The sequence below is a fragment of the Stegostoma tigrinum genome, chromosome 25, assembly GCF_030684315.1.
Source record: "Stegostoma tigrinum isolate sSteTig4 chromosome 25, sSteTig4.hap1, whole genome shotgun sequence".
NCBI classification, from domain to species: domain Eukaryota; kingdom Metazoa; phylum Chordata; class Chondrichthyes; order Orectolobiformes; family Stegostomatidae; genus Stegostoma; species Stegostoma tigrinum.
In genome coordinates this window covers 35,873,808-35,894,904 of record NC_081378.1, presented here as the reverse complement: position 1 = coordinate 35,894,904, position 21,097 = coordinate 35,873,808, and the positions used below count along the sequence as shown (strand labels likewise).

Genomic DNA, 21,097 nt, shown 5'->3' with positions numbered 1-21,097 from the left:
CAGGTCAAGGAGGTGGGATGAGGTTAGTAGGTAGGAGATGGAGGTGCGGCTTGGGGTGGGAGGAACGGATGGGTGAGATGAAGAACAGGTTAGGGAGGCAGAGACAGGTTGGACTGGTTTTGGGATGCAGTGGGTGGAGGGGAAGAGCTGGGCTGGTTGTGTGGTGTAGTGGGGGGAGGGGACAAACTGGGCTGGTTTAGGGATGCGGTGGGGGAAGGGGAGATTTTGAAACTGGTGAAGTCCACATTGATACCATTGGGCTGCAGGGTTCCCAAGCGGAATATGAGTTGCTGTTCCTGCAACCTTTGGGTGGCATCATTGTGGCACTGCAGGAGGCCCATGATGGACACGTCATCTAAAGAATGGGAGGGGGAGTGGAAATGGTTTGCGACTGGGAGGTGCAGTTGTTTATTGCGAACTGAGCGGAGGTGTTCTGCAAAGCGGTCCCCAAGCCTCCGCTTAGTTTCCCCAGTGTAGAGGAAGCCACACCGGGTACAGTGGATGCATTGGCAGACGTGCAAGTGAACCTCTGCTTCATGTGGAAAGTCATCTTGGGGCCTGGGATAGGGGTGAGGGAGGAGGTGTGGGGGCAAGTGTAGCATTTCCTGTAGTTGCAGGGGAAGGTGCCGGGTGTGGTGGGGTTGGAGCGGAGTGTGGAGCGAACAAGGGAGTAACGGAGAGAGTGGTCTCTCCGGAAAGCAGACAAGGGTGGGGATGGAAAAATGTCTTGGGTGGTGGGGTCGGATTGTAGATGGCGGAAGTGTCGGAGGATGATGCATTGTATCCGGAGGTTGGTGGGGTGGTGTGTGAGAACGAGGGGGATCCTCTTAGGGCGGTTGTAGCGGGGGCGGGGTGTGAGGGATGTGTTGCGGTTATTGGTGTACTGCATTTGAATAGATGTATTCTAAACAGTCTGTTGAAAGATGCTATTACACAGCTCTGGAGCAGGTGGGTCTTGAATCCAGGCATCCTGGCTCAGAGATAGGGGTATGATCACTACAATAATAAATTGTAGCTAATGCCCTGAGTGGGACTGTAATTTGTAACATCCTGAAAACACAGGTTCTCCCCAAACACCAGTTGGAGTGGGACAATCATGGACCCAGAGCCTTTCGTCTCCTGTTGATGATGTACCTGATTCCTGGATTGCACCTTTTGCTTTGTGCATCACTGTCCTCAACTTCCTTCCGCAGGCACAGATCAATTAATTTTGGAAAACCAGATACATTCCAGAGAAAACTAAAAAGTTTAGAGCTTCAATGTAATAGATTTCCACCTTCTTTGGTTTGCCAGTCATGTCTCAATTGTTTGCATTCAGAGTGCAGTCACAAAGTTCCAGGTTCAAGTCAAACACTGAGGTTCAAGCACAAAAACGAAGGCTGTGATTTCAGTGCATTTAGGACTGAACTTGGGAGGTGCTAAGATATTAAAGTAAGATTCCACTTTCCTGCTTGATGGATATAAAAAGTCTCGCTGCACTCTTTCAAAGAAATTTACCAGACTTTACTCCCGAGATGGAGAACTGTCCAATGAAGAAAGGTTGGGCAAATGTGGCCTATATTCTTTAGAGTTTTGAAGAATGGGAGGTGACCTCATTGAAACTTACAAAATGTTTAAAGGTCTAGGCAGGGTAGATGCCGGCATGATGTTTCCCCTGGTTGAGCATTAAGAACAATGGGGTATCATTTAACTCTAACGACAATGCCACTGAAGACTTGAGACGAGGACAATGCACTTTACTCAGTGAGTTGTGAATACTTGGAATTCTCTATCCTAAGGCCACGAAGCTCGATCTTTGAGTATGTTTAAGGTAAAGACAAATAGATTTCTGATTACCAATGGTGTAAAGGGTTATGGGAATAGTATGGATAAAAGGCACTGACGTGTTTGTCAGCTACCATCATATTACATGGCAGAGCAGGCTTGACAAACTGAATAGCTTACACCCGTTTCTGTGCTCTGAAGTGCTATCTTCACTGTTCTCAATATTTAGCCCTCAATCAACAACACCTAAAAAGACACAGATTGTGGGAGCATGCTGTACATAGTTGCGTACCACATTTCCTACATCACAACATTGGCTATACTGCAAGTCCTTCAGCAACTATAAAGCACTTTGAGACACCTGCTGGTCATGAAATAAAAGCCATTTAAATGCAAGGCTTCCGTTTCCTTTTTAATGACCGAGAACTCAGCATTTCCAATATACTTTTTTAAAATGCAGAATTGTGAGGCCTTGCAATCTGTGCATCACACGCAACATGCAGAACTTTAAGGAGCAAAACTCTGCATTTAACAAGATCAGTTAACTTTTTAAGTTTTCAAATCATACCTCATTTTTCAAATCTTCATGATTAAATAATACCAAGCTAAATATTTGTGAAATAGATATAAGAAGAACAGGAATGCAAAAGAAGTTGAGTTCAAATGAAAACATTGATTTTTATTTAGCTTGTTTAAAGTTTCTTTTCCTAAGTTACCCTCAAACACTTACCAAATACTGGAAATATGCTTGAATTATCGCCTTGCAAAAAAAAAACTAACGGTTCATAAGCCATCATATTTTCCTAGCATAAAACAAATTGTTACTTCCATTCCAGCAATGAAACACATACATATATTAGATGAAGTGGTGAAAATTCAATAGGCATTTGTCCTAAGGTCTCTCAAAAACCTCTTATTAAACTGGAAATTTGATTTTAAAACCATAATTCTTTTCACTTCATGCCCATTTTCTTCAGGAAGTCAGGTACCTCAGACAGCAAGTCATCACTAGCAAGTCAACAGGGAGCAAAAATTTCATACTACACCTTTAAAGAAAAACATGAATGTAGCAATAAGAATGCACAGATTTCCCTTCACACGCATCCCATCATGATATCCTTTAAACAAGATGTATCATTTTAATATTGCCAACAATTTTTAAATCTAATCTTTGAAATACAGAAGATAGCAGCAGGAGTATGCCATTCAATCCCTCAAGCCTGCTCTTCCATTCAATATGATGAAGACTGATCATAGAGCTCAGTACCCTAAAACCTGCCCTCCCCAAATATCCCTTGACCCCTTTAGCCATAAGGGCTTTATCTACTTCTTTCTTGAGAACACAATCTATTGACTTCAGACACTTTCTGTGGTACTGAATTCCACAGACCCACCATTCTGAGCGAAGACATTTCTCCTCATCTCAGTCCTATAAGGTTTATTTTTATACTATAATCATTGGTTCTGGGTTCCCGCATCATCAGGAACATCCTTCCTGCATCTAATGTGTCTAGTCCAGCTAGAATTTTAAAGGTTTCTATGAGAATACCCCTCATGTCTCTAAACTCCAGTGAATACAATCCTAACCAACTCAATCTCCCTTCTTTTGCCAGTCCTGCTGTCCCAGGAATCAATTTTGCAAACATTCACCGCACTCCCTCTTTTGCAAGAGCATCGTTCCCAGGTAAGGAGCACCAAAACTGCACATGATATTCCAGGTGTGACCGCACCAATACCTTGTATAATTGTAGCAAGACTTCCCTGTTCTTGTACTTGAATCGTCACTCTGAAGGCCAACACATAGCTGCAATCCTAGTGCCATTCTCTGCGGTACCTCGCTGGTCACTGCCTGCTTTACCCACTCTTCCTACCCTGTCCACTGACCAATTTTCCATCTATATCAGAAAACTACCCCTTAGTGTAGCATCATTCATTTCAGGTAAATTTAGACATGTTTCAATACTTACAAAAAACACCTACATTGAGTTGATGCCACTGTTTACAAACAGGCATGATTACTTTCATTCTAGGTCTATTGCTGCTTTACTTTATTGATTTCTCCTTTCCCCACAAAGATAATGGTTTCCTTTCAGGAGATTAGTTGGACTTCCAAGTTCCCTGCCCTGGTTGCTGTACACATTTCAGAGCAGACAGGCATTCTGAAAAGCAACCTATAACAAACCAACATTACCAATAGCTGTAGTTATGTTTACAATGAGCTGGTAGGAATCATTACTGAAAAAAGCCTACATGCAAGGGACCAATTTTCCTTGTAATGGAGGCGGAGGGAGGAGGGGTTGGGGGTAGGAGTCTCAAGAAAGGTCTAAACTGCATCCAGTTATGTACTGTAACTAATTTCCCCAATACTTACTTGTGTCCATTCAAAGCAGCATGATGTAAGGCTGTATAACCAGAGGTGTCTGTACAGTTGACATTGGGCCCTCGCCAAATGCTGAAAGGAAATACAAAAATAAAAGCTGAGCTTTCTAATAAAAGTACGGTCAGCATCATTCAACAACTTAAATCCATGTATAATACAGGTGCACACTATCCCTGGCCTGGCAAGTTCATCTTAAAATGAATTTTAAATCAAACTAAAGTGCTGTTAATTGCCAGGAGATCAAATTCCATAAGGTTACCAGAAAGTGCAGCAATTTTAAAATTGCTAAAACAAGATCCAATTATCCTTAAATGATTCTTTTTATGTCAAAGATAACTTAAGGATTTGGTCTTTTTTGCATGCTTTGATCTACATTCAGTATTTTGAGTCTGGCACATTACAGCAGTATATGAGAGTAATCTCAGCTGTAATAGCGTGCTTGAACTGTGGTGTCACCCATTTTACGATCATGTTCAAAGAAGGATATTTCCCACCACAAATTCCAGAATTCAAATGAAATTTGGTAGGAGACTTTAAATTCTGTCCAATGTCCTAACCCAATGGTGCTTCTAATTCATCCGTATTTTTCTCAAGCAACATTCGAAAATGCAAAAGAACATTTTATTTCTAATTAGTATGACCTAAACCCATCTCACCCTAATAATAAAATATTAATTGGTAGATATATTCGTTCACATAGGCCTATTATTGGATATGATGATCACTTATCAGTATTATGGCATGATTTTTATCACATTATTTTACATGCAACTTTAATAGTGTTTTATTTTACTGTCTACAATTCTACCCACATTGCTGAGCACCATCCCGCTAGTATTTATCTCACTGTCCAGATCTAGACACACTTGGCCATATTGTACTTGCATTCCAGTGATAACTCATCCTCTTGTCAAATCACACTGCTAAACTGTAATATTGTCACCTCCAATTTAGACAGATTTTTATTACCAGTGATTCAAAACGTTTGCAAATTGCTGAATTACATTTTTTTTTCTAATTATGTGCAAAATGTGTTCAAATGTTATCTGAAAAGAAGTCTCCAACAATAAATCATTTTAAATGTTTTAACAAGCTGGTTATGAAAAGTCAACTGGTACGCTAGGGTAAAATCGGAAAGATTCTCCAGAAACCAAGTGGGTAAATGGAAAAAATGCAAAAAGATGCAATTCCTGCATTTTCCCTACAAATCATTGTTTTAAAAGTTTAAGTCTTGTCTGCCTGCCTCCACCAATTGTTTTATGATTGCCCTGAATAATCTGCCCAATCACCTTTTAATAAGCTCAATTTCCCCTTGATTTTTTTTTCAAAATGATGGCAGGGCTTCTGATTTCAGGACCAACACTCATACCATAGGTACGTGGCCAGCAAGTGCACGGGCTAGCCACCCATCGTAAGGTTAGGGCAAGAGTAAACCTTGCCCAAATGGAACCATGCCCTTGAATATACACCAGGGCAGTGGCTGGGAACATGGGAATTCAAACTCCAGTACGAAGTGTTGCCATAGATCAAAAACTACAGGTCAGCATGGGCTCCTACGTGTTAGAACATAGATAGAACATAGAACATTACAGCTCAGTACAGGCCCTTCAGCCCTCGATGTTGTGCCGACCTGTCACACCGATCTCAAGGCCATCTAACCTACACTATTCCATGTACGTCCATATGCTTATCCAATGATGACTTAAATGTACCTAAAGTTGGCGAATCTACTACTGTTGCAGGCAAAGCGTTCCATTCCCTTACTACTCTCTGAGTAAAGAAGCTACCTCTGACATCTGTCCTACATCTTTCACCCCTCAATTTAAAGCTTTACGCCGACCGGTGAACTAATCTAAGCCCCTCCCCCTACACTATGCCATCATTATCCATATGCTTATCCAAGGAAATATAACCCCATTCATCCCAAAACATTCTTTTACAGATCCCTAAACATCTCTGTATTGTGTCCAGATGTATATGCTTATAGGTGAAATTTTCATCTTATTTGTCATTGGTCATTTTCAACAGGGATTTATTCCTTTTGCGTATGTAGATTCCACATGAATGACAGAGCACATGAATGTGACAGATGGTTATAGAACTAGAAATTCAATTCCAGGTTTTAGCCATAACTGTCACAATAAATATTTGTGGTACGTCAAGTTCCATTTGGAATCAAGACATACATTTGACGCTCAATATTACCACCACCTACCCCAGGAGATTTTCAAGATGGCTGCAAGGTAGATCATGTGACAATAGTCATTATGTCACACAGAACAGGTCTCCGTTAAAATCAATGCAACAAAACAATGAGTTCAGAAATAATACAATAATGGACGTCAACCAAAAAATATGATTCACCTTTCTGTTCCTGATGTCAACAATTTACCAGCATATGAATTATTAGTCAAACTCATGTATGAATTTCATTTTACAAGCAGTCATCATAATGGGAAACCTCTCTACCACCACAAACAATCACTCAGCTCTGTAACAGAACAATACCTCACTTCATGGACCAAAGCTTGACTCTTCACTTACTCATTACACGGTGATGTGAATACAACTCATTACGATGAAAGTTAAATTACAAGAAGTTCGTGATATGACAATACAACATAATTAACACTTTCTAGACACTTACCAGTTGATAACTAGTTCTATTTTCAGGCAAATCCCAAATGCAAGCCTGGAGCAGTGTTTTTAGTCCAGTAAGACCGAGCTATTTTCTGGTTCTGCAGATTAAGGTACAAAGATGGCCTTTAGTAGATTGATGTGCTCTTCCTGATGATTGTGGGAGATTAGGGACAGTCTCCTTGTTATTGATGATTATTTCTACAGGAAATGTGTTTGGCTGTGATTTCTATCGGATCACACAGATCACTGGCAGTTAGAGGCAATGAGAAAGTTAAGTTAGGGGGTATGATGGATGACGGTTGCAGGGAGGGTGATAAACCAAAGACACAGTCAGGTAGGTGGGTGACCTTCACAAAGGTAGGAGAGGGAGGCAGGTAATGCAGTTATCTCCTGTGGTTATCCCCATCTCAAACAAGCATGCTGTTTTGGAAAATGTAGAGGGTGACGGACTCTCAGGGAAATGTAGTGCTGATAACCAGGTTTCTCGTACTGAGACTAGCTCTAATGTAACAAGGGGTACATCAGATTCCCAGCAGTTGATTGTGATAGGAAGTTCTGTAGTCAGACGTTTCTGTGGCACATCAGAATGGTGTGTTGTCTCCCTGGAGCCAGGATCAAGGATATCTCAGACAGAGTGAAGAATATTTTCAAAGGGGAGAGGGACCAGCAGAAGGTCGTTGTACACAATGGAACTAACAATAAAGGAAAAGGATGGTACTCTGCAGACAGATTATAGGAAGTTAGGCAGGAATTCAAAAAGTAGATCCTCTAGGGTAGTAATATCTAAATTACTCCCAGTGCCTCGAGCTAGTGAAGGTAGGAAATGAGGAGCTGGTGCAGTGGAGAAGGATTCACATTTTTGGATTGTTAGAATGTCTTCCATGGTAGTATACAGAGGATGGATTACACCTGAATTGGAAGGGGTCTAGCATAGTGGCAAGGACCTTTGAGAGCGCTGCTCAGGAGGATTTAAACTAGTAAGGTGGGGAGGGTGCTGGAAGGTAGCGAGGAAAGAGAACAGCCTGCGACTGGCACAATTGGGAAAAGGACTAAGTCAAACATGCAGGCCGGCAGGCAGGAACAAAGTACAGAATGAAGTAGGACTGATTAATTAAACTGCATTAATTTCTATGCAAGCAGCCTAACAGGTAAGGCAGGTAGCTCAGGGGTTGGTTAGGAACATGTAACTGGGATATCATAGCAATTTATGTGGCTTAGGGATAGACAGGGCTGGTAGTTTAATGATCCAGGGTATAGATGCTATTAAAAAGGATCGAGAGTGGGGAGGCAAGGGAGCGGGAAGAGTGGTGTTTTTGATTAGGGATAATACAATGGCTGTACAGAGGGAGGATATTTCTGCGAAAAATAAAGATGAACTAGAAGCGATATTTCAGATTGGAATAGGACATTGAACAGAATGTAAAGCCTCCTACCAAATTTCATTTGAATTATGGAGCTTGTGGTGGGAAATATTCTCCTTTGAACATGATCATATCATCCAGGGAAGTTATTTGGGTGGAACGGAGGAATATTGAAAGGGATGAAGGGATGATCACCTTATTGGATTGTACTATCAACCCTCCCCAATAGTCAGCAGGAAATTGAGAAACAAATTTTTAAGGTGATCCCAATGATCTGCAGGAATAATAGGGTGGTTATGGGAGGGGAGTTTAACTTTCTTGACATAGCCTGGGACTGCCATCGTGTTAATGGTTTGGATGGACAGCAATTTGTTAAGTGTGTACAAGAAAAGTTTCTGATTCAGCATGTGAAATTACCTACTGGAGGAAATGTAAAACTTGACCTATTCTTGGGAAGTAAGGCAGGTCAGGTGACCAAGGTGTCAGTGGAGGAGCACTTTGGTGCCAGTGACCACAATTCTCCATACACTGACCAATCAGGCAAGTGTGCCAAATACCTCCTTCACCACACCGTCTACCTGCAAGTCCACTTTCAAGGAACTATGCACATGCGATACATCACTTTGTTCGGCAACAATCCCCAAGGCCCTACTATTAACTGTATAGGTCCTTCCTTGGTTTGCCTTACCAAATACAACATCCCCCATTTATTTAAATTAAACTCCATTTGCCACTCCTCAGTCCATTGGGCCATCTGATCACAGCCTTGTTGTTCTCAGAGGCAACCTTCTTCACCGTCTACTATACCACTAATTTTGGTGTCATCTACAAACTTACTAACCATAACAGAGAGTTTGTACAAAAGTGAGATTTAGCCCTCTGAGATTACAAAGAGATCTTGATCAATTGGGCTAATGGCTTGAGGAGTGGGTAGTTATAGGAAGGATATTATTAAGTTGGAGAGGATTCAGAAGCGATTTACTAGGATGTTGTTGGGATTGGAGGGTTTGAGTTATGGGTGAATAGATTAGATTAGATTAGATTAGTCGGGTGAGTATTTTTTCACTGGAGCATAGGAGGTTGAGTTGTGAACTTATAGAGGTTTATACAATCATGTGTGGCATAGATAAAGTAAATAGTAGGGTCTTTTCCCTGGAGTGGGAGGGGGGGTTCAAAACTGGAGTCTGTGTTTTTCTAAGATAAGAGAATAAAGATTTCAAAAGAACATGAGGGGCAACCTTTTTACACAATGTGCTTTGTAATTAGAATGAACTGCCAGAGGAAGAGGTGACCAGAACTGGATACAGTACTCCTGAAGTGGCCTCACCAACATTCTGTTCACCAACCTCAACATGACACCCCAACTCCTATACTCAAAGATCTGAGCAATGAAGGCAAGAGTGCTAAATGCCTTCTTAAACACCCTGCCAACCTACAATGCCACTTTCAAAGAACTATGTACCTGAACCCCTGGGTGTTTCTGTTTGAAAACATTACCCCGGGCCCTACCATTAAATGTATAAGTCCTGCCCTTATTAATTTTACCAAAATGCAACACCACACATTTACCCAAATTAAACTCCATCTACCACTCCTCAGACCATTAGCCAAATTGATCAAGATCTCTTTGTAATCTCAGAGGCTGAATCTCACTTTTGTACAAACTCCCGATGCTAAACCTCCTCCTCTGATTGAACAAGCAGCAGCGTAAAGAACAATTACAACAAGTGCTAGCAGCTTGATTTTATTTTAAACAAGTGGAGCAGTGCTTTTAAAACACTCAGTTTCCTTTTTAACACAAAAATGGAAAGATGTGGTCTTTATGCACAATACACGTTGTGACAAATTAACTGAGATTCAGTCTGTGCTGCATACCTGGAAATGAAGCAGATTTTTAAACGGATCTCATTCATCACAGCACCAATCTGCAAATCCATTCAACTTCACATTGTTCGATAATCTATAAATGTGGCTTGCATGTTCTACCATTAGACTAAAAACACAAAGGATTCAATGACTCTGCAGATTAACTCAATCACCCTATTAGCTGTGCAAAGCACCACTTCATCAAGTTTGTTTTTCAGTTCAGAAGTGCACAACGAACAGTGCAACATCAGGACTTTTTCTATACCCACTATACTGCAATAAAATGGATGGTGGTGAACATTCCTGTTATTGCAGATAAACAAGTTGAGACTAAATAATAGCATTGCCCTCGGAACATATCAGATAATATTGAAGCATTCAGCACAACTAAACTCAGACCGGGAGGTGCAGTATCTGATTGAAATTTAATTAAACTTTCAAGTAAATGACATATCTGATTGGATTTTAGTTAAAACTCAAGGTACTAAATGCCAAAGTTGATCAATTGTGCTCCAATTGAATAGTCCTCATTAAATAGACATGTTTTCAAACATAATAAAAATCAAAAGAACTGCAGATGCTGTAAATCAGGAGCAAAAACAAAGTTGCTAGAAAAGCTCAACATCTGTAAAAGGAAAAAGAAGTGTTAACAGTTCTGAGGAAGAGTCACCGGACCCTAAACGTTAACTGTTTATAACTTCACAGATGCTGCCAGTCCTGCTGAGCTTTTCCAGCAACTTTGTTTTTGTTTCAGGTTTTCAAACATATTCCTTTCATGCCAGGTTTTAGGTTTTGTTTACGACCAACGAGGTGGAAAGGGGAACCAGTACACCTTTGAGACATCACAGAGTTTCCCAGAAGGCAGCAAACTATTCCAAATCACAGGGAGAGGTTTATGATAGTTTCAAAATACAAACAAAAATTGCCAGACAAATAAACTAGCCTTCTTTAAAAATAATTGACGTGATATAAAGCATGTATTACAGAAGGACCACCTTACAAAAAGGAATAAGAGCAATGTGGTTTTCTGAACTATTTCATTGTTGTTAGTTTCATCCAACATGGCTGGATACATTGCAGGCAGCACATCATAAAATGTTGTTTTATCATGTAAAATGAAGGCTTTTTTACAAAACTTATTATTTTAAGCAGACTTAGACAATATTATTTACAACACCATGTCTGCAGGATGAGACGAAAGCTGCTGATGGATGGGCCCTCTTGAATAGCTCCTCGGGGAACTGTGGAAAGCCTTATTTCTAAATGTGCTATCAATGCAACTCAATAATGTGTCACTGAGATTACAACATCAGCAACATTCGGTCACTAATTCAACAATGTTATACATTATTGACATGCACTTTTAAAGATACTTGAGAGTGGATTTTCACAAAGTCAGGAAGATTCCACATACCTTCAAAATGGCAGGGGGGCTGCCTGGATGTAGAAATCCCACACCCCATTTCCGACTGGTCTGATTTTTAACAATAGAAGGAGGAGGAGTGATATGATCCACACAGAAGGGAAACTCAAACTTAGCAAGACATTTATACCTCATGCCAAGTTTAATCAGACCACATTGAGGCTGCTCCAAGGCCCCTGACTGACAGAGAACCGCAAATTGACAGAATACAAATAAACCAGTCTTGTAGGTATTTAATTGCCATGGCCTAACTTTCTTTATAAAACTCCTTCTCTCTTTAAACATGATTCAAAACAGGGTGCTGCTGTTCATGGGGTCATTCAATCGGATCATGGCTGATCTGTGGCCTAGCTCCATATACCACTCTTTGGCTATTTCCCTTAATAGCTTTGCTCGATAAAAATTTATCTTTCTCAGATTTAAAATTACCAACCAACCTAGCATCAACTGCTGTTTGTGGAAGACTGTTCCAAGTATCTACCACCCTTTATTTGTAAAGTGTTTCCTAACATTTCTCTTGAACAGTCTGGCTCTATAACCCCATGCTCTAGAATCTTTAACCAGTGGAAACAGTTTATATTTTTCTACCGTCTTTTCCTGTTAATAACATGAAGACTTTGATCAGCTCATTCTTTAACCTTCTAAATTGTAGAGAAAACACATCTAATTTGTACAGTTTCTTCTCATGACTTAACCCCTGGAGTCATTCTTGCAAAGCTATGTTGTGTTCCTTCCAAGGCCAACATATCCTCCTAAAATGTGCTGCCCAGATCCACACTCAGAACACCAACAGTGTTTTATATAACGGCAGCGTACCTTCTGCACCCTTATACTCCAGTCCTCGAGATATAAAGACCAGGACTCCATAAGCTTCCTTGATTATTTTCTGCACGTGTTGCACCTGAACCCCAAAGTCTCTCTGGACATCAAATGTACTTATCCCCAAACCATCTAGAGCCTACAGCGATCTATCGTTTTCTATTCTACAATTGATAAGCTCACACTTGTTTGCATTGAAATTTATCTGCTGCAGTTTTGCCCATTCGCCAAGTCTAAGAAATGTCCCTTCGTAATTTGATGCATCATCTACACTGCCCACCACGTCGCCTAACTTTGTGTCATCAGAAATTTGGATATATGACTTTCTATGCCATTATCTAATCCATTAATAAATAATGTGAATAATTGAGGCCCCATCACAGATCCACGTGGGACACCACTAGTCACCATCCTGCAAATTTGAATACTTATCCATTTTCCCTACTTTCAGCCACTTAATCAATTTCCCAGCCATGTCACTGACTTGGGAGTCTGGGTGGGATACTTTTTGGAGGGTCACTACAGACACAGTGTGCTGAATGGTCTCTATCCTCACTGTAGGGATTCTATGATTTGATGAAAAAATTTTCTTAGTTACTTATTTAAACCGTGGCAAGTATAATTCTACTGCAAAAAGTTATTTGCGGGATAGATGAACTGTTAAAGCAATATAAATTGCTCTTTCTTGAATTCCCAAAACACCTTTCCTCTATTCAGTCCTCCATTAAGCAGAGTATTTAAGAAGAAAATTCTGCCGAACACTAACATTGATTTTGGACACAAGAGAAGCTATTCCTTCTCCAAACGCGAAGAACAAATGCAAATGAAATGCAGACTCATAACAACAACAGAAAAACAGTTAAGTTTAGTAGGGAACAGGCAATTTGTTTTCATGGTCCATCTTCTATTTTGTCTGGGATATAAAATTCTGGCTATCTTTTTAATAAAAAGAAATTAAATGGGCACAGGAAACCAGAAAACGTAAAACTGTCTTTCAATTCACTAAGGTAACAAAGTGTGGAGCTGGATGAACACAGCAGGCCAAGCAGCATCTCAGGAGCACAAAAGCTGACGTTTCGGGCCTAGATCCTTCATGCAGTTCCCATTATCTCTGATACAATTTCAATTCACTAATGCAGTTTCTTCCACAATTCATGTAGGAGATACTCTTCGAAAGCCTTCATGGCCACATAGGAAATCAAGCAAAATTCCAGATATCCATTTAAGCTTATGAATCATAAAAGTTGGACAACTTCTTTCTATAGCACAATACATTCAAACATTAATAGGTTTGGAAAGTGTGTTAGTTAAATCGACGGTGAACAACTATCAATATTTATTTTAATCGCTATTCTCACTTGAGGCTAATTAATTTAGTACTTACACCCTCAAGTAGAGCTTTTACTGGCAAGCCGATTGTTTGGTTTATATCTATATTATCTCTGCCTCTTGGTATTTTAAAGACCACTTTGATAACCACTCAAGCTTTTTTTTGAATGAAGCGTATAATGAGGCAGTATGAATTTCTTGTCATAATTTATAGCCTCGCCATACAACATCCTAGAACTTGACTTTGAAAGATCTACAGAATTTCAATATCCTTTATGCAGATGCAATGCAGAAATCTATACCTGAACCCAAATATGGCTAGGCAAGTTCATGATACAAAGTTCAAGTAACTCAAAACCAAATGCCTTTGTCAGGTACCAGTAAAATTGACCAACTGGTTAACAATGTCCTTTAGGCAACATAATGCTCTGGCAAGCCATTCAGGTTATCCTAAGAATTCCAAAAAAAAGCCACATTCCAAGAATTAAATTTTATATAACATTCCAGTACATGATCATTCTTGGTGAGAAAATATAATTGTTAAGCTCCTGAGGTTAATTTTCTGGCAGGCAAGGCATTCCCATTATCCAGCTGGTAGCTCTGCGAATTCCCAGAAACAACACCTCAACTTCTCCTGGCAGTAAGTTAATATAATCAATAAGAAGCCACTTCAAACTATGCAAATCAGCTTCTCTCCAGCAGCAAGGTATCGAAGTATGCTATAGGGTGTTATACACTGTTGTGCACAACACAGAGACTGAACTACACACCCTTACAACTCATTGCTATAATTGTTAACATGTCAACCAACTCATTAAATTAATTGCCATCTTTCTCAACAAATTCACAGTTCAAACTGCAGAAATGCTAAGACAGACAAGAAATGATTAACCAAAATGTTGAAATCGCACCAGAACTGTTTCAATATAACAGGCAAGGCTTGGTTTGTCAGCCAAAAGTCATCCCTGAAAAAATACTTTTACTTCCATAAGGGACATACCAAACACCTGAATCACCAATCTGGAGAACATGAAGCAAGATGCATGTTTAAACAATGTTCTTGTACAAATAACCTAAAATAAAAAAGTAAGTTTTCAATTTATAAAATATTTAATGAATAGGAATAAAGTTCTATGAATGTATTCAATAAGTAACATGCAGAATGTGTGTTTTATTATTGTCATTGATCAAAGTGTTTATGCATGAGCTTTGTATGTTTTCTTAACCTCAGTGATTTTTCCCAATTTAAACAAGCTTTTGTACACTAAAAAAATGATTAATTATAAACACATAGTGGTTCCATCTTACACACACCATCACATGCACAAAGATTAGATACACATAAGGAGAAATGAATACAATTTGTACTTAATCCAATCCCTTTTATGGCATGCATGTAGTTTCTTAGATGAATTGATATTTTATCTGGAATGAAGGCCTTGTAGAAAACAAAGATTCCTCGTAATCTCTGAGGATCTATGCAGTTGATTTGCCAGTTGTCAGATGAGATTAGAATTTGGAACAGATTGTATGAGATAATTTCCCTCGCTTTCAAGGTATAGCTGTATGTAACCTTGGATGCGTAGTTACCTTGCAACTAATTTGACAACTTTTCAGATAGTCTTTCCACATCAGATTAACTTCTGCTATTTTAAAGGCGGGGTCAAAAATGGCTACTTTAACAATCTGGCTTGTTATTAATCCAAGGTTATTTTCCAGATATGGTCATGCATCAGACCAGTAAACATCACGTATTGTGGCTTTTCACAGATTTTGAATCAGACATCCAAGCGTTTTATAATTGCAATGAGTAGCAATTATAATGTATTAAAAGGTTGAAGCAATCCATTTCTTATTCATCTAACACTCATTTTGTTTTGATGAGTCTATTGTACCTTGGCGATGCAGAAAGGCAAGTTGGCTGATATGTTGCCATCCTCTCAGTTGATAGTCCATCCGTAGACAAAATGACATGTGCCTTTCACAGATGGCTATGACTAATCAAATGTGAAATAGTTAGTTTCCGGAGTTTCAAAACTATCTGAACCTGAATACTGACCAAAGTCACATGATAGGCTGTAGCCATCTGAAAAACCTTTGTAAATGTAAACAAATTGCTAAAGAAACTCAACTGGCCTGGCACTGGAGAAGAGAAACAGTACTTGAGTCCATTGTGATTCTTCTTCGCAGTTTAAGATCTATGTGTCCACTTTAAAAAATATAGCTTTATACTTGTAACATTACCCGTGCCTGTACTTTGTATGTCAAAAAGATACAGTTTAAGTCAATCAATCAAGCTAGGCATGGCTCAGTATCTGCCAGCATTCTTTCAATGCTTCTACTCAAAATTTTGGCTAAAGTTGGTCGTGACATAATATTCGTACTTTTCATGGATGAGTCATCAGTTCATTGCTATTATATTTCCTTCAAAGTATAGTAAAACGATATTGAATCCTCGGGTGAATAGATCATTCAGCAGTCACAGGTCATGTATAATGAGACTCCACAATGAACCTCATGTTGTGAAGATCCCAGACTGGATAATCCAAGTGGTCTGCCTCAAGATATGTGATATAAGTCAGAAATTGGAGATTACTTATCCATCTAACTGTCCTGATTCTGTTATCCTTAGTAACCTTTCATCAGAAAAGAATCTATCAAATCTCAGCGCTGAACCTTTCAAATCGATTTAGGCCCAACAGCTATTCAGGAGAAACAAAAGGTTTCAACGTTCTAACTTCTAACAAACTTTAAATTTACTTAGCACATTCAAATGTCTCAATGTGTTTTCCACAATTAGTCAGGATTTTCATGATCAAGCTTGCACTTCAAGTAGCACAACTTTTCAGCTCAGCAGACTTACCTCATTTTAAAAGGCTTGGTGAAACCCAACAGTTTTGCTCCATGGAGAGTTGGGGGGGGGAGATAGAATCAGGCCCACTCACCAGAGAAGTAGTTGTAGATGGCTGTTTAGCAGGTTCATTATATTACAGGGTCAGCCACACACTCTTCAATTGAAGCACATCAAATGATCACTGGTGAAATGTTAAATGCAAGAGCGTACAGTACTTCCTAGCCTAATGTCAATCTGGGGGCAAGGAAAAGGTCCTTAGTCATACACACTTGATGAAAATAAAAGTCCCATTCATGATATTCATTCAAATAGTTAAATCGCAGGTGGTTAATTTCTTATAAAAACAAACACATCTCTACTCTTAGAGAGATAGAATCCCCACATTGTAAAAGCAGGCCATTCAACCCACTGAATCAGATCTTTTCCCTGAGGTGGGACAGTCCAAAATTCGAGGGCATAGTTTAAGGTGAGAAGGGAAAGATATAAAACGGACCTAAGGGGCAACGTTTTTACACAGAGAGTGGCGCATATATGGAATGAGCTGCCAGAGGAAGTGGTGGAGGCTGGTACAATTACAACATTTAAAAGGCATCTAGATAGGTATATGAATAGGAACCTTTAAGAGGGCTATGGACCAAATGCTCACAAATGGGTCTAGATTTATACAGGATTTCTTGTCAACATGGGCAAGTTGGATCAAAGGGTTTGTTTCCATGCTGTACATCTCTATGACTGTATGATCCTTTGAAAAGCACCTCACCCAGACCAACACCCACCCTATCCCTGTAACCCTGCATTTCCCATGGTTAATCCACCTTGTCTGCACACCCCTGGACACCATGGGCAATTTAGCATGGCCAAACCACCTAATCTGCACATCTGTGGACTGTGGAAGATTTGCTGAAGACACAAAGATAGATGGGAAAGTGAGTTGTCAAGAGGACACAAGATATCTGCAAAGGGACACAGATAAGTTGCGAGTGGGCAAAGTCTTTGAACATGGAGTATAATGTGGGAAAATGTGAACGTGACTACTTTGACAGGAAGATTAAAAAAATCCACAAAGATAACTAATTCTACATAATCAGTTCAAATTGCAAATGCAGGCAACCCTGCTGAGACAATGATAGTTTTGTTTGGAAACTCAGCCAAACATTGATAAAAACATAACAACCCTTGGGAAATTGAAACAGCACAAACAACTGTTTTCTTTCCTTAAATATTCATTGAGGGGTAACCTACACCCAGATGGCCTATTAAACAAAGCAAAAAGTGCTCTTTAACTCACTGGCAGCTTCATCTGGTTTAGTTTTAAGTTTAAAAAGGGGTGGATTCATTGAACTTCAAATCAAGACACTTAAACAGACCATAACTGCCCTTCAAGAATTTTTACATCTACTTTAATTCAGGATTTCCATATTGCAGGTCCAGGCCTTTGGAACAAACTCTATGTGGTCTGTTTGAACTCAGCGCTAAATCCAAATGTCCCAGTGGAGTCAGGGTTTCCATCCTCTGTTAATGATAAAACACCCTCTTATTCTTCCAGGAAAAATTAAGTCTGTTAGAAACTGGGGTGAGTCTTACACATCTGGATTCCACCTGCCATTTTTATAGAAGTGCAAAACCTTTCCAATTCTGAAAATCCAGTTATTAGATATATCTGAAGTGCAAATTTTATTAGGGAAAGTGAATTGCCCATACCAAAGCTAAATGGTACAGTAGTCAAACACACACACAACACAGTTTCGCAGACAAATACCTGAGCATTGGTTAACCAAAATGAACGCACACTACAGCATGGCAGAATGGATTGACCAGCATGAGGTTTCATTCAAGTTGCAGCATCATGCTGCAAAAGCATCTGTGCAAGAGGTGCCACTGAAGTGAATTAGGAATCCATTGAGGCCACTCAGAGACAACCCTCTATTTCACTCGTTGCCCCACTCTGTGAGCAAAGTGCTGGATCATGCAGCAAGAGGTCTGGCCAGCTATAAGATCGGGGTCAACGGGCAGGAGGACAGATGTGGAAACAACGCACAATGCTGTCACAGTGGTGTGATGTCAGTCTGCGGGGCACCGGCAACTATCCTAGCCAGGCACCTTCGCACTGACAGCATACACTTCGTTTTTATTGTTGGTGGTCAACATTGAAGCCTTTCTACGCTCACGATATCCTGTTGCTGGCAAGTAGTATTTTTGTCAAGAGTCTTAATCATATGTGTCATGAAATTAATGCTTGAAATACATTAGATATAGCAAAGATCATGATGAAATGATATTTGTAGTTTTACAGCACCAATATATCAGCAACATACACATCACTTCTTTGCTAGTACCTGAAATAAACTTATGTTGACCTATGTCAGCAACATCACGATTTGGCAAACAACCAGTTCTGTTAAAGTGCAGATATAGATACCCAAACGGTTGTCTGTTTAGGAACTGGAACGTTTAACCATGTAAGATACTGCTTTGTCCTGTGGGCCTCAGCATCAATATGTTTATGTAGAAAGGATAATCTGGATTGAGCCAAATGGAAACAGCAAATTGTTTTCTGCAAGCAGAGACTGTTCTTGTGTCCATTTTCACTGTGTAATTCCAAATAATTTATTCATTTGTCTGTTAGCTGTCCCTCAGCCAGAATGATATCTTTCCAGGGTCACTAATTCCTGCTGTGGATCCTCATGTGATACAATAGTCACATTGTTGTTTCTTACAGGCTGTGAACAGCAATGTGAGAGGTCAGAGCACACTGTTTATTTGCTTAAATATGTGCTTTATTTTATCAGTTTTTTTTGTAAAGAGAAAGTATTGGTTTAAATTGGTTGACGAATTTAAGCCTTGGCCAGAGTTTTAAACAGAATCTATCAAAGTTTAATTAATTCAACTATAATCTCTCATGAAGTTACGCATGTAAATAATTTATCTCCTTCATAATTGTGTCAAATTGTACAAACTGATTTTAACAATGAAAGAAGTAGCCACAAATTGTACTCGCGTCCCAGCTAAAGCTTGGAGAGAAAATAGTGTACCAGTTATTTTCCTTGGGCATTGTTCCCTCCTTAATTGCCTCACCTGAATTCTTGTCTGACTCAGTAACAGTGGATCGATTTATAAGGCTTTTCCAAAACCCACAGATTGACACTACATTCGGTAGAACCGTGCACTCTTGCCACTTCACTTTTTACCAGTGATCATTCTATTCAATAAAATATCTTCCCTGTTACACATTGAGTGTTTGTACCTGATGGGGATAGCTCTGCAATAGTTGGAAATTAGCAAAACTGCATATTCAGTGACAGGCACTAATTCATTTTACACAGCTCTCACTATAAGCTCACCGCCTACTGCACAGAATGATCTTCCTCTAATATCCATGTGAATATACACATGATAACAGCCTTCTTCCTTTCACCAGTCGCACGAGAGTAATGGAGACACACTGTGAACCATGAATCATATACAAGTTTGTGTGCTGCATTACACTTCCATTCCACTGTGATGTGCCAACAGACGCAGAATAAAAAGTTATTCTGTGTCAATCATCTCTTTCAGAAAACAAGCGAGATAAATTTCTCATTAGAAGCAGATTATTTGGATAACTATGATGAACAAATAGAATATATTGTTTCATGTCCTGCAGATGTTATCTGTGGAGGGGAGGCTTGCAAGTATGCAGTTGTTGCAGATACACCATCTCAAACTCCACTCACTCAATCACTCCCGGCAAAAGGGGAGAACTTGCACAAAACTTGATGACTGAAGCTTCAAAACAGGGAATGATTAATGAGCTGGGAGGTATTAAAAAGAAGGAATATTACATCAACTGCAGGTATAGCAACCCATAAACAAATCGATAACCTTGAATTAGACTATTCTATATTCTGTTCTCATGTTAAGGAACAACACAATAGTACAGTCAGTCCCTGATTTACAAATGTCCAGCTTATGATCAATTGTATATGTGAAAAATTAATATTCATTTTGAAGGTTTGACACATAAACATCTGCTCGTGCTTACAAATGGCTGTACTATATTGTGTTGTGTTACACACAGATCAATTTATGAATATTTTCAGAACTAGAACCTGAGGACTGCATGCAATTGGACCTGAAACTACAAGCAATACAAATATTGGGCCCAGAGTGCTCATCACTGCCACTTCCCAAGCACTAATCTAAAAATTATCACAATCTTGCACTGTACATGTGAATCCTTTCCATTTTCTAAATGCCATTTTCTAAATTTCTTTTATTCACTCTGTGATATCGACAAATTCAACATTCATTGCTCATCCACAATTTCCCTGGAAAAAGTGATGTTGAGTCACCTCCTTGACCGGAACTTGCTGGATTATTTCAGAAGGAGTTAAGAACCATTCAAATTGCTGTGGGTTTAGAATCATACATACTGGATAAGCTTGGTAGATTTCCTTCCCCAAGGAAGCCAAATGAATTCTTTCGACAATCTGGTAGCTTCACAGTCACCATGCAACTACTAATAGCTTTTTGTTCCAAATTTTATTTATATTCTACATGTTTTTGAGTAAACTAAACTTTAAATCCCCAGTTGTGAAGGTAGAGTATGAAGTAATTTCTCCTGATTAATAGGCCAGGCCTTATTAGACAAGTAACATAGCTACTGTGTCCCTGTACCACAG

The 21,097-nt window shown here is 39.5% G+C and overlaps 1 protein-coding gene across 11 annotated transcripts in view; it reads right to left on the bottom strand.

The window, feature by feature from the left end:
- anks1b (ankyrin repeat and sterile alpha motif domain containing 1B) overlaps positions 1 to 21,097 on the bottom strand; it is a 766,097-nt gene that overhangs the window by 542,108 nt on the left and 202,892 nt on the right. For all 11 annotated transcript variants that reach the window (XM_048554436.2, XM_048554438.2, XM_048554441.2 and 8 more), the window contains one exon: positions 4,136 to 4,216. In XM_048554436.2, the coding sequence (XP_048410393.2) occupies positions 4,136 to 4,216 (81 nt within the window). The remainder of the gene's footprint in view (positions 1 to 4,135; positions 4,217 to 21,097) is intronic.